Source organism: Hylobates moloch, unplaced genomic scaffold (assembly GCF_009828535.3).
Source record: "Hylobates moloch isolate HMO894 unplaced genomic scaffold, HMol_V3 SCAFFOLD_6, whole genome shotgun sequence".
Classification (NCBI taxonomy): Eukaryota; Metazoa; Chordata; class Mammalia; order Primates; family Hylobatidae; genus Hylobates; species Hylobates moloch.
In genome coordinates, this window is record NW_026652281.1 from 81,273,359 (window position 1) to 81,287,533 (window position 14,175).

Below are 14,175 nucleotides of genomic sequence, written 5' to 3' on the forward strand. Positions count from 1 at the left end.
GGGATTGTGTCCCCTACGGTCTCTTACCGTGCCTTCCGATGGCAGGAGCTGGAATTTGGTCCCCAGACTCCTTGGGAAGACGCGCACACCTTAGCAAACCATGTGTACACCCGCGGTAGAAGCAGGTGCGTGTTTTACAGTAGCTTAGCTGCGGAGTCCACCCAGCCTCTGGCATCCGCAGCTCGGCTCGTTCAGGCTCTAGACCGAAGCTGCAGGCGAAGGAACGTGCTTGGTGAGGATGGAATCGGAATGGGGAAGTTTTAAATTAAATTGTAATTGTTGGCCGGGCGCGGTGGCTCACGCCTGTAATTCCAGCACTCTGGGAGGCCGAGGCGGGCGGATCACGAGGTCAGGAGATCGAGACCATCCTAGCTAACATGGTGAAACTCTATCTCTACTAAAAATACAACAAATTAGCTGGGTGTGGTGGCGGGCGCCTGTAGTCCCAGCTACTCGGGAGGCTGAGGCAGGAGAATGGCGTGAACCCGGGAGGTGGAGCTTGCAGTGAGCCGAGATCGCGCCACTGCACTCCAGCCTGGGCAACAGAGCGAGACTCCGTCTCAAAAAAAATAAAAAATAAAAAAAATTGTAATCGTTGCTAACATACATGAATTTATTTTTTGTTTGTTTAGAGACAAGAGTCTTGCTCTGTGGCCCAGCAGTGCGATCCTAGCTCACTGCAGACTCGACCTCCCGGGCTGAAGCGATCTTCTCACCTCAGCTTCCCGACTAGCTGGGACCACAGGCGCACACCCCATGCTTGGCTAATTTTTAGATTTTAAAACAGAGACAGGGTCTTGCTATGTTGCCCAGGCTGGTCTGGAACTCCTGGCCTCAAGCAATTCTCCTGCCTCGGCCTCCCAAAGTGTTGTGATTACAGGCATGCGCCACGGTTCCCGGCCATTTCTACTTTTTCTTTGAGAAGGAGTTTTACTCTTGTTGCCCAGGCTGGAAGTGCAATGGCGCTATCTCGGCTCACCGCAACCTTCGCCTCCCGGATTCAAGCGATTCTCCTGCCTCAGCCTCCCAAGTAGCTGGGATTACAGGCATAAGCCACCATGCCCGTCTAATTTTGTATTTTTAGTAGAGACGGGGTTTCTCCATATTAGTCAGGCTGATCTCGAACTCCCGACCTCAGGTGATCCTCCCGCCTCAGCCTCCCAAAGTGCTGGGATTACAGGCGTGAGCCACCGCGCCCGGCCCTGCCATTTCTACTTATTTACGTTGTTCCAAATTACCAAAGATAGCATCAACTTTCCAATCCTATTTTTTTTTTCCTGGGAAACCTTCCTCCTTTAGCCTTCAGTCTCCTCTCTAAACTGGGTTGGGCCTCAGTTCTTCTCATACGGGGTCTCCCCTTCCTGCTGTCCTGGCTTGTATCCTCCACTTCCTAGATTTAAGGTTTTTATTTTTCAGCCAAGATGGGTCATCGTCATGGCTGGCGGCATTGGACTGTAAATACTAGTTGCCTTCATCCCCACATTTGGAATATACCTGCAATCACACAGGATGCAGAATACTGTTTGCTAAGCGTGGGGCTGGTTGCTGGAGATAACAAGCAAGGCCTGCCAGGTCCCTGCTGTCATTCTGGCTCTAGATCTACTTGCTTGGCTCCCCTGCCAGCCCTAGTATATCGAGCCTTCCTTTTTATTCAATAATGTTCTTTATTGCTGACTTTTCAGTCAAGATTTCTTTGTATTTTCTGGCCTACCCTTGCTGTTTTTCACCTGAAATACTTTTTGGCTTTTAGTGTGACTCCTGCTGATCTCATATGCATATATTATTAATTGATTAATTATTAATTGTTAATAATTACATATTATTAATATGCTTATATTATTACCTTGAGTTCTGGAACTGCCTCACTGCACTCCACGTGGTGAATACTATAAAAATTAAGTAAGGAAAAATAAATCCTCAGAAATGAGTATTTTTTTAATTTTGAAAATATTTAATTTAGGCCTGGCCCAGTTGCTCACACCTGTAATCTCAGCACTTTGGGAGGCTGAGGTGGGCAGATTGCTTTAGGCCAGAAGTTAGAAACCAGCGTGGGCAACATGGTGAAACTCCATCTCTACTAAAAATACAAAAATTGGCCAGGTCTGGTGGTGCACACTTGTAGTCCCAGCTACTCAGGAGGCTGAGGCACAAGAATTTCTTGAACCCAGGAAGCAGAGGTTGCAGTGAGCAAGATCATGCCACTGCACTCCAACCTGGGCGACAGAGTGCGACCCTGTCTGAAAAAGAAAAAAAAATTGGGCTGGGCACAGTGGCTCGTGCCTGTAATCCCAACACTTTGGGAGGCCAAGGCAGGGGGATCACCTGAGGTCAAGAGTTCGAGACCAGCCTGGCCAATATGGGAAAACCCCGTCTATACTAAAAATACAAAAATTAGCTGGGTGTGGAGTCGGATGCCTGTAGTCCCAGCTACTCAGGAGGCTGAGGCACAAGAATGGCTTGAACTCGGGAGGCGGAAGTTGCAGTGAGCCGAGATCATGCCATTGCACTCCAGCCTGGGTGACAGAGCGAGACTCCGTCTAAAAAAAAAAAAAAAAAGAAAAAGAAAAACAAACAAAACAAAAAATATAGTGATACACAAAATTTTTACATATTTATGGAGTTCATGTGATATTTTGCTTTGCTTCATACTTAGAATGTACAATAATCAAGTCAGGATATTTAAGGTATCAATCACTTTGAGTATTTAACATTTCTATATGTGGGGAAAATTTCAAGTCCTCTCTTCTAGCTATGGAAATTTACAGTACTTTGTTGACTATAGTCACCCTACTCTGCTATTGAACATTACAAGTTATCCCTTCTTCCTAAGGGTATGTTTGTACCCATTACTCAACTTCTCTTCATCCACCTCTCCCACCCACATACACCCTTCCAATCTCTGGTATCATTCTACTCTCTATCTCCCTGAGATCAACTTTTCTAGCTCCCACATGTAAGTGAGGACATGTGATATTTGCCTTTCTGTATCTGGCTTATTCACTTAACATAATGACCTCCAGTTCCATCCATGCTGTAAACGTGATTTCATTTTTTATGGCTGAAGCCCACTGTGTATATATATCATATTTTCTTTATTAATTTGTCCACTGATCAACACTTAGGTTTATTCCATATCTTTGTCATTGCAAACACAGCTCTACAGTAAACACAGAGATGCAGGTTATCTTTTTTATATACTGATTTCTTTTCCTTTGGATAAATTCCAGGTAGTGGGATTGCTGGATCACATGGTAGTTCTTTTTTTTTTTTTGAGACGGAGTTTTGCTTTTGTTGTCTAGGTTGGAGTGCAATGCCCTGGTCTCGGCTCATTGCAGCCTCTGCCTCCCAGGTTCTAGTGATTTTCCTGCCTCAGCCTCACAAGTAGCTGGGATTACAGGCACCCTCCATCACGCCCAGCTAAATTTTGTATTTTTAGTAGAGAAGGGGTTTCACCATGTTGGCGAGGCTATTGTGAACTTCTGACCTCTGGTGATTGACCAGCCTCGGCCTCCCAAAGTGCTGAGATTACAGGTGTGAGCCACCATGCCCAGCCCACATGGTAGTTCTGTTTTTGTTTTTTGAGACATCTCCATATTGTTTGCAATAGTGGCTGTACTAACATACATTCCCACTAACAGTATGTAGGAGTTCCCTTCTCTTTTTTTTTCTTTTTTGGAGAAGGAGTTTCACTCTTGTCGCCCAGGCGGGAGTGCAATGGCGCAATCTTGGCTCACTGCAACTTCCGCCACCAGGGTTCAAGCGATTCTCCTGCCTCAGCCTCCCGAGTAGCTGGGATTACAGGCGCATGCCACCACTCCTGGCTAATTTTGTATTTTTAGTAGAGATGAGGTTTCTCCATGTTGGTCAGGCTGGTCTTGAACTCCGGACCTCAGGTGATCTGCCCACCTCAGCCTCTCAAAATGCTGGGATTACAGGCGTGAGCCACTGCGCCCGGTCAAGAGTTGCCTTCTCTTGGCATCCTTGCCAATACCTGTCATGTTTTGTCTTCTTAATAACAGCCATTCTAACTAAGGTACGATAATATCTCATTGTGTGCTTTTTTGTTTTTGAGTCAGAGTCTCGCTCTGCAGCCTAGGCTGGAGTGCAGTGGCGCAACCTCAGCTCACTGCAGCCTCCCCCTCCTGGGTTCAAGCGATTCTCCTGCCTCAGCCTCCTGAGTAGCTGGGATTACACATGTGCACCACCATGCCCAGCTAATTTTTGTATTTTTAGTAGGGATGGAGTTTCGCCATGTTGGGAAGGCTGGTCTCAAACTCCTGACCTCAGGTGATCCGCCCACCTCAGCCTTCTAAACTGCTGGGATTATAGGTGTGAGCCACCAGGCCGGCTTCATTGTAGTTCTGATTTGCATTTCCCTGATGATTAGTGGTGTTGAACATTTTTTCATGTACCTGTTGACCATTTGCATGTTTTATTTTGATTCTCCTTCTGATTATTATTAATTATCATTATTATTGAGACAGGTTCTCACTCCGTCACACAGGCTGGAATGCAGTGGTAGGATCACAGCTCACTGCAGCCTCAACCTCCCTGGGTTCAGGTGATCCTCCCACCTCAGCCTTCAAATCGTTGGAACTAGAAGTGTGCAACACCACGCCTGGCTAATTTTCATTTTTGTAGAGATGGGGTCTCTCCATGATGCCCAGGCTGGTCTGGAACTCCTGGGCCCAAGTGATCCTCCCACCTCAGCCTCCCAAAGTGCTAGGATTACAGGTGTGGGCCACCATGCCCAGCCTATTATTGTCATTTTGAAACAGAGTCTCACTCTGTCACCCAGGTTGGAGTGCAATGGCAAGATCAAAGCTCACTGCAGCCTGGAACTCTTGGGCTCAAGTGATCTATACTCCCACTTCCACCTCCTGAGTAGCTAAGACTACAGGTGAGTGGCTGTTTGGATTCTCCTTTTAAACAGAGTAGCAACTTGAACCAAAAATACTTTTGTTTCTTCAGATCCTATGTTGTAAATCACTTCTCTTTGAACTAAGTATGCAGAAGACTTAAGAAGATGAAGCTGAACAATAAAAATCTTAACTAAACAGATTGAAAGAAACATTTTTTTTTTTTTTTTTGAGATGGAGTCTCACTCTGTCGCCAGGCTGAAGTGCAGTAGCGTGATCTCGGCTCACTGCAACCGCCAACTCCCTGGTTCAAGTGATTCTCTTGCCTCAGCTTCCTGAGTAGCTGGGATTACAGGCACGTGCCACCACACCCAGCTAGTTTTTGTATTTTTAGCAGAGACAGGGTTTCACCATGTTGGCCAGGATGCTCTTAATCTCCTGACCTCGTGATCCTCCTGCCTTGGCCTCCCAAAGTGCTGGGATTACAGACATGAGCCACTGCACCCGGCCTGTTTTTGTTTTGTTTTGTTTTGTTTTGTTTTGTTTTTTTTTTAGACAGAGTCTCACTCTGTGGCCAAGGCTGGAGTGCAGTGGTCAATCTCGGCTTACTGCAACCTCTGCCTCCCAAGTTCAAGCAATTCTCGTGCCTCAGCCTCCCAAGTGGCTGAGAACACCACAACCTGCTAATTTTTGTATTTTTAGTAGAGATGGGGTTTTGCCATGTTGGCCAGGCTGGTCTCAAACTCCTGGCTTCAAGTGATCCACCGTCCTCGGCCTCCCAAAGTGCTGGGATTACAGGTATGAGCCATAGCGCCAGGCCTGAAACAAACTTTCAAGTAAGACTAAAACTGTTCCATCTCAAGTAGCTGATGAGTTGTTTTTCCTGCCATTCATTATAAAAATACAAAAATTGGCCAGGCACAGTGGCTAACACCTGTAATCCTACCACTTTGGGAGGCTCAGATAGACAGATCACTTGAGCCCATGAGTTCAAGACCAGCCTGGGCAAAACCCCATCTGTACAAAAAATACAAAAATTAGCCAGGCATAGTGGCATGTGCCTGTAGTCCCAGTTACTCAAGAGGCTGAGATGAGAAAGAGAAACACCTGAGCCCAGGAGGTCGAGGCTGCAGTGAGCCGTGACTGTGCCACTGCATTCCAGCCTAGGCTATAGTGAGACCCTGTCTTAAGAAATAACAAGAACAACAAAATGCTCTTGCTTTCAAATTATTTTATTGCCCATCAAATTGTAAATGTTTCTTCAAGACTCTTGATCAGATTATTAGAAGTCACAAAACATACAGGAGATGACCGGGCTTCAATAGACTTGTCAATAACAGAGTACAACTGAACTTTAAGTGGGAGCTGAAGTTTCTTTCTTTCTTTTTTGAGACAGAGTTCCGCTCTTGTCGCCCAGGCTGGAGTGCAATGGCATGATCTTGGCTCACTGCAACCTCCGCCTCCCAGGGTCAAACGATTCTCCCGCCTCGGCCGCCCGAGTAGCTGGGATTACAGGCATGTGCCACCATGCCTGGCTAATTTTGTATTTCTTTTTTTTAGTAGAGACAGTTTCTCCATGTTAGTCAGGCTGGTCTCAAACTCCTGACCTCAGGTGATCTGCCCACCTTGGCCTACCAAAGTGCTGGGATTACAGGCGTGAGCCACCGCGCCTGGCTCTTTTTATTTAATAGTGTCTTGCTCTGTTACTCAGACTGAAGTGGCGCCATCATAGCTTACTATAGCCTCAAACTCCTGGGCTCAAGCTGTCCTCCTTCAGCCTCCCCCACCATGCTCGGCTAATTTTTAAAATTTTTAGTAGAAATGAGGTCTTGCTGTTTTCCAGGCTCGTCTCAAACTCCCAAACTCATGCAATCCTCCTGCCTCAGCCTCCCAAAGTGCTGGGATTACAGGTGTGTAATCAGCTAAGAGCTGAAGTTTCTTGCATAAAACTCAGCTGTATGCTGAAGTGTTTAGAAGTGAAATGTAATGATGTCTGCAACTTACTTTGAAATACATTAATAAAATGGATAAATGAATGGATAGAGGGATAGATAGGCAGATTGACATGTGTAAAACAAATAGAGAAAAATGTTATTTGTAGAATCTAGGTGATGCTAAAGACCACACAGCCAGTGGAGACTGAGCCAAGCTAGGAATCCAGGTCTACCAATTCAGGACAGGCTATGTGGTGAAGTAAAGGTAACACCCAGTTCCCAGTTTTTGTTTCTGTTTTTGTTTTGAGACAGAGTCCTGCTTTGTAGCCCAGGTTGGAGTGCAATGGAGCGATCTCAGCTTACTGCAACCTCTGTCTCCCAGGCTCAAGTCATCCTCTTGCCTCAGCCTCCTGAGTAGCTGGGACTACAGGCATGTGCCACCATGCCTGGCTAATTTTTTGGTAGAGATGGGGTTTCACTATATTGCCCAGCTGGTCTCAAACTCCTGACCTCAAGTGATTAACCAGCCTCAGCCTCGCAAAATGCTGGGATCACAGGTGTGAGCCACCGCGCCCGGCCCCAGTTCCCATTAATAATTATCTTGGAACCCAAGGATTCAAAGAAGCAGTCTTTTCAGAGAGATATTTGAGTCACTGACCACCAGTCCTGGAATGCAGAAATGCTTAGTCCCACCTACCTCTTTTGTTCATTCCTTCAAAAGTTTCCTCTTCAAAAGTAGGGCTAGCGGATCTAAATGGGCCAGAAAGAATTCTCTTAACTGTTGTTTTTTGTTTTGTTTTTTGAGACTGGAGTCTCGTTCTGTTGCCCAGGCTGGAGTGCAGTGGCGCGATCTTGGCTCACTGCAAGCTCCGCCTCCTGGGTTCACGCCATTCTCCTGCCTCAGCCTCCCCAGTAGCTGGGACTACAGGTGCCCACCACCACACCCGGCTAATTTTTTGTATTTTTAGTAGAGATGGGATTTCACCCTGTGAGCCAGGATGGTCTTGATCTCCTGACCTCGTGATCCGCCCGCCTCGGCCTCCCAAAGTGCTGGGATTACAGGCATGAGCCACCATACCAGGCCTTTTTTTTTTTTTTTTTTTTTTTGAGATAGAGTCTTGTTCTGTTGCCTAGGCTGGAGTGCAATGGCGCTATGTTGGCTCACTGCAACCTCCACCTCCTGGGTTCAAGCCATTCTTCTGCCTCAGCCTCCCAAGAAGCTGGGATTACAGGTGCATGCCACCACGCCCGGCTAATTTTTTTTTTTTTTTTTTTGAGACAGAGTCTCACTCTGTCACCCGGACTGGAGTGCAGTGGCACGATCTCAGCTCACTGCAAACTCTGCCTCCCGGGTTCACACCGTTCTCCTGCCTCAGCCTCCCAAGTAGCTGGGACTACAGGCGCCCGTTACCACGCCTGGCTAATTTTTTTGTATTTTTAGTAGAGACGGGGGGTTTCACCATGTTAGCTAGGATAGTCTCGATCTTCTGACCTCCTGATCTGCCTGCCTCGGCTTCCCAAAGTGCTGGGATTACAGGTGTGAGCCACCATGCCCGGCCGTTTTTTTGTTTGTTTGTTTGTTTTGGTATTTTTAGTAGAGATGGGGTTTCACCATATTGGCCAGGCTGGTCTTGAACTCTTGACCTTAAGTGATCCACCCTCCTCAGCCTCCCAAACTGCTAGGATTACAGGCGTGAGCCACCGCACCCGCCCTTCTTAACTGTTGACATACAAGCATTACAGTAAAAATTAGACTGGAAAGACTATGCCTTGATTTCAATTTTAATCACAATTAATTTATTCTTTCTTTTTTAAAAAAAAATGTAATCCCAGCACTTTGGGAGGCCAAGTCGAGTGGATCACCTGAGGTCAGGAATTGGAGACCAGCCTGGCCAACATGGTGAAACCCGTCTCTAGTAAAAATACAATTAGCCAGGCATGGTGGTGGGTGCCTGTAATCCCAGCTACTCAAGAGGCTGGGGCAGGAGAATTGCTTGAACCTGGGAGGTGGAGGTTGCAGTGAGCCAAGATCATGCCATTGCACTCCAGCCTGGGCAACAAGAGCGAAACTCCATCTCAAAAAAAAAAAGAGGCCGGGTGCAGTGACTCACGCCCGTAATCCCAGCACTTTGGGAGGCCGAGACGGGAGGATCACGAGGTCAGGAGATCGAGACCAGCCTGGCTAACACGGTGAAACCCCCCCGTCTCTACTAAAAATACAAAAAATTAGGCGTGGTGGTGGGTGCTTTTAATTCCAGCTACTCAGGAGGCTGAAGCAGGAGAATGGCGTGAACCCGGGAGGTGGAGCTTGCAGTGAGCGTAGTTTGGGCCACTGCACTCCAGCCTGGGCGACAGACAGACTCTGTCTCAAAAAAAAAAAAAAAAAAAAAGAATCCTCCCTCCAGCATTATATTACATCTCCAGCTACTGTGGCCCAAGAATATATCTTTATCAAAAAATACAAAATCCAGGGAACATGCAAATATCTGAAGAAGAAAAAAACACTGCAATCACTAATGCATACAGTGAAGAGTTGGCCCAGTTCCAGAGTCCATTAGGTTTGATAGTTTGTGCACTTGCTGAATGAGAGTGGGGCAGGAGAGTTCCCCACCTGAGGCCACTGTCCTCTCTATGGCCACCTCTAGGTCTTCAAGACCAAGGAACATCTACACTCCAGGTGTCTCCTTGCCAGATGTTTCACCTGCATTGGTAAAAGGCAGAATCCTGGGCAGGGGTCGGTGGCTCACACTTATAATCCCAGCACTTTGGGAGGCCAAGGCGGCTGGATCACGAGGTCAGGAATTCAAGACCAGCCTGGCCAAGATGGCGGAATCCCATCTCTACTAACAGTACAAAAATTAGCTGGGCCTGGTGGCGCATGCCAGCTACTCGGAAGGCTGAGGCAGAGAATTGCTTGAACCCAGGAGGCAGAGGTTGCAGTGAGCCGAGATCACGCCACTGCACTCCAGCCTGGGCGACAGAGCATGACTCCATCTCAAAAAAAAAAAAAAAAAAAGAATCCTGGGATGAGCTCCCCCCGCCACCCGCCGAGGGACAGGCCTGAGGTATCCCCTCTATTCTAGGGGGTCCAGAGTGGGTGCAGGCTCCTTTAATAGGCACTGGAATGTAGGGGACTCTATCTCAGAGGAGTAGGAGAGATACAGGCCAAAAAGTAGAGAGCTACAAGGGATGGAACAATCATGAAGGAAAAGCCAGTTAGGTGAATGGTTTTCAGTGAAGGATGGGACATGGAACACGTGTGCTGGAGCTTCAGAAAATGGGGTCAACTCCCAGGCACCTTTTCAGATTCCTGCCTCCTTCTCCCTACAGCCCTCTGTGCCCCTACCTCTGCTTTTTTCCTAAGGCAGAACTTTGTTTTCCTCAAACGCCCACTTCCTTTCCTTATCCCCCAAATGCACAAACCTTGCCTCTTCCTCTCTAGGGAAACGCTGACCAGTTTGTGTGAACGCCATCACCCACACTCTTGAAATATATCTGGAAAGTGCCGGAAGTGAACTGGGGGATCCTTGCCTCCCAAAACAGGGACGGGCTCTGAACGCCCCACCACGGCCTGCTGCCACGCGCGCCTCTCGCTGCAGGAGCGGTGGATCCACCGATGGGCTTCCAGGGCGGTCTTGCGCTTGAAGCCTTTCCCACACTGCGCGCAGGGGAAGGGCCGGCTATCGGAGTGAATGCGCCGGTGACTGAGGAGGAGGGAAGAGTAGGTGAAGCGGCGGCCGCAGTCAGGACAGGGGTAGGGCTTCTCGCCGGTGTGTGTGCGCCTGTGGATGGCCAGCAGGGAGGTGTAGGCGAAACGGAGGCTGCAATCGGGGCAGCTGTAGGGCTTCTCGCCCGTGTGCTTGCGCTGGTGGATGGCCAGCAGGTAGGGGTAAGTGAAGCGACTCTTGCAGTCTGAGCACGCGTACGGCTTCTCCCCGGTGTGAGCCCGCCTGTGGATAGCCAAGGAACCCCTCTGGCGGAAGCGGCGCCCGCAGTCGGGGCAGGGGTAGGGCTTCTCGCCGGTGTGGATGAACTGATGCTGGTGCAGGTACCTGCGCTGGGAGAAACGCGCCCGACACTGGCCGCAGGAGAAGGGTCGCTCCCCGGAGTGGACCCGCTGGTGGCTGGCCAGGAGGGAAGGGTAGCTGAAGTTGCGGCCACAGTCTGGGCAAGAGTCGGGCGGTCTTCCGGTCAGAGTGTCCTTGAGCCAGGGATTCATGGGGCTCTGCCTAGGGTTGCATAGCTCTGGGCAGGCGGCGCTGGGCCACCACTCCTTGACAGCCACTTCATGCGCCACCTCTTTTTGTTTTGGACACTTCTTCAGCCTTTCCTTCTCCTCATTCCCATCCCTGGATCCTGAAACAGGGAAGATGATAAAATCAGAAACTCATCCCTGGATCCTGAGACAGGGAAGATGATAAAATCAAAACCAGCATATTCCGGTACCATGTCCTGCCTTGAAAGGCAGCAGGAATGGTTCAGAATATGGCCCCCAGGGAGCACGGCTTAATGATAGGGGCCTCATGAAGCCCTGAAAGCCAGCCTGGAGTAAAAGCAAATGCCATGGTCTGCAGGTTAACACAGGAAGGCCCAGAGCACTGGAGACAATGAAACAGGAGTCAGGCCGGGTGCCATGGCTCACACCTGTAATCCAAGCACTTCAGGAGGCCAAGGTGGGAGGATCGCTTGAGGCCAGAAATTCAAGGGACAGTGAGCTGTGATCGGGCCACTGCACTCCAGCCTGGGCAACTCTCTAATAAAAAAAAAAAAAAAATGCTGGGCGTGGTGGCCCACGCCTGTAATCCCAGCACCACTCGGAGGCTGGGGTGGGCAGATCACCTGAGGTCAGGAGTTCGAGACCTGCCTGGCCAACGTTGGGGAAATCCCGTCTGTACTAAATTACAAAAATTAGCCAGGTGAGGTGGTGGGCGCCTGTAATCCCAGCTACTTGGGAGGCTGAGGCAGGAGAATCCCTGGAACCGGGGAGGTGGAGGTTGCAGTGAGCCAACATCGTGCCACTGCACTCCAGCATGGGCGACACAGCAAGACTCAGTCTCAAAAAAATAAAAAAAGAAAGAGGAGTGAACAATATTGAACACTTAACTCTGTGTCAGGCTTTGAGGACAGAGTGATGGTCCCAGTCCTCATGACTTACCATCCTGAACCTGTTTATGATCCCTTTACAAAACAGCCATTCAATGACCTTCTTTGGTACCAACTCAAATTCTTTTGGCACCTTTCCTCTCTGCTCTTACTATCACCAAAAAATCTACACTTGCTGGCAGGGCACGGTGGCTCACTGTAATCCCAGCACTTTGGGAGGCCGAGGCAGGTGGATCACGAGATCAGGAGTTCAAGACCAGCCTGGCCAAGATGGTGAAAGCCCGTCTCTACTAAAACTAAAAAATTAGCCGGGCATGATGGCAGGTACCTGTAATCCCAGCTACTCAGGAGGCTGAGGCAGGAGAATCGCTTGAGCCTGGGAGGCAGAGGTTGCAGTGAGCCTAGACCATGCCACTGTACTCCAGCCTGGGCAACAGAGCGAGACTCTGTCTCAAAAAATAAGTCTACACTTGGACTGCCTCACTAGGTTCCACGGGAAGACCTTCTGGGGACAAGCATTTATTCTGGTATCAGGGCTGTAGGAAAAACATTTCATCTTCATTTAAAAATCTAATTAATGGTGTTATTTACTACAGGTGGTTCACATCATTAATATCCAAGAGGAACATCTGTCTTCATTTTATCCCACAACAAAAATCAAATTACAGGTTTCCCCTTTCCCTTGACCTCCTAGGAAGCTCAAGCTCTATTTTGCATTAAACTGAGGTTTTCCAGTATGGTTAATGGGTTCCATAGATCCCAATTTCGCTGTTCCATCAGGCCATTTTGCAGTGAGATAAGGACGTTTCTGGGGTAAGGTGCAGGGAGACAGGATGGGACTTTGGAGGGGGCAGCCTGCGCTGAGGATGTGAGTTGGGGGCGGGGGTTGGGGCTTCTCCAGGGCTACCTACTGGGGTTTCAAATGAAGTACCTGCTTCCTGTCCTTGGCCCCTGCTGAAAGCTGCAGAGCTCTCACGGTAGGGATCCTGGGCCTCCGGGCTCCACGCCTCCACTTCTCCTTCCACCCACGAGATAAAAGCGGGTTTGGGACCTGAAAATCCTGCGAAGGAGAAACAATAGGCTCGGCTGAGCGCACGGGAGGGGAGGATGAGGCTGCTCCCTCGGCGCCCCGCTTCCAGCCCACTAGCCTCTGGGGACACCGATCACCGCTTCCCACCGACGACTGGGGGTCCCGGCCTGAGCGCCCGGCCTCACCCAGCGCGCCCAGGTGGCCGAAGGTCTCCCGCATCACGTCCCGGTACAGGGCCCTCTGTGCTGGCCGCAGGCAGCCCCACTCCTCGGGAGAGAAGTACACGGCCACGTCCGCGAAGCTCACGGCGCCCGGCCTGCTTTCCCTCGTCCTCCGGGGCCCGGCCTCCCCGGGTACGTGGGCCGGGCGCGGCGTCAGGGGCGGCCCCATGGGAAACCTTTTGTGCCTGGCAAAGGGAGGCTTTCGGGAAAGGTAGAGATGCTGGCGCTTTCCTGCCTTTCCTCAGACAAGTCCGTAAGGGACTCCTGCCCTTAACCAAGATGGAACCTTCCTGGAGTCAACACCCCTCGCCTTTCCTCGCTGCCCTTACACACCACGAGGGAAACCAGCGGGAAGGGTGGCCCCGCAACACCACCAACCGATAGATGGCGTACGTTGATTGGACAGTGCCGGGAGGCCAGAGAAGAAGGAAGGCTGTGATTGGGCTTTCTGGAGCGGCCTGTTTGAAAGGCTGAGGGTGAAGGAACGACAGATCTGAAAATAGCCGGAGCTGAGGGGCCTCAGGGTCTACCCTGACTCGCTTTTCCCGGACGGCCTCCTAGGAGAGAGGCTGTGGCCAGCTGACGCGACTTCCTTCTGCTACTGAGGTGAGAAGCCTCAGGGCAGATGGGGATGTCCAGGGCTTTGAGGTGAATAAAGGTGAAGCGCAAAGCCTTAGGCGGCGTTGCACTGAGTGGGTGAGGGACTGCGGATCCCAGCTCTGAGCTCTGGGTACTCCTGGCAGGGCCAGCCTGAGGGTCTGCGGGAACAGGATCCTACCCAGGATCTAATTTGACCTTTGCCCCGAGGTCACAGATATCTTTCCTTTTAGAGATGCAGAAGGCTAGGCGCAGAGCCCGGATTCAAAGTCAGCTCCTGGCCGGGCGCGATGGAGCGCGCCGGTGGTCCCAGCTCCTCGGGGGTCTGAGGCAGGAAGATCGCCTGAAGTCGGGAGATGGAGGCTGCTGTGAGTCGAGATCGCGCCCCCGCACTCCAGGCTGGCGACAGAGCTGGGCGCCCATCTCTGAAA

At 50.1% G+C, this 14,175-nt stretch overlaps 1 protein-coding gene across 3 annotated transcripts; it reads right to left on the minus strand.

Annotated features, from left to right (window-relative positions):
• Window positions 1-2: 2 nt before the first annotated feature.
• On the minus strand, window positions 3-13,508 carry ZNF785 (zinc finger protein 785). Of its 3 annotated transcripts, XR_009214177.1 has the most exons (6): window positions 13,112-13,508; window positions 12,828-12,956; window positions 10,217-11,149; window positions 7,491-7,543; window positions 1,844-1,886; window positions 3-209 (listed from the first exon to the last, which is right to left on the minus strand). XR_009214177.1 is itself a non-coding variant. In XM_032155781.2 (4 exons), exons 1-3 carry the CDS (start codon window positions 13,314-13,316, stop codon window positions 10,266-10,268), a joined length of 1,218 nt encoding a protein of 405 aa, XP_032011672.1. In that variant the 5' UTR covers window positions 13,317-13,508; the 3' UTR covers window positions 5,395-7,543; window positions 10,217-10,265. The 3 variants fall into 3 exon arrangements, 2 of the variants coding, with proteins under 2 accessions (XP_032011672.1, XP_032011671.1); XM_032155781.2 differs by lacking the exons at window positions 3-209; window positions 1,844-1,886 and having other exon boundaries at window positions 5,395-7,543; XM_032155780.2 differs by lacking the exons at window positions 3-209; window positions 1,844-1,886; window positions 7,491-7,543 and having other exon boundaries at window positions 8,374-11,149.
• Between the last annotated feature and the right edge of the window lie 667 nt (window positions 13,509-14,175).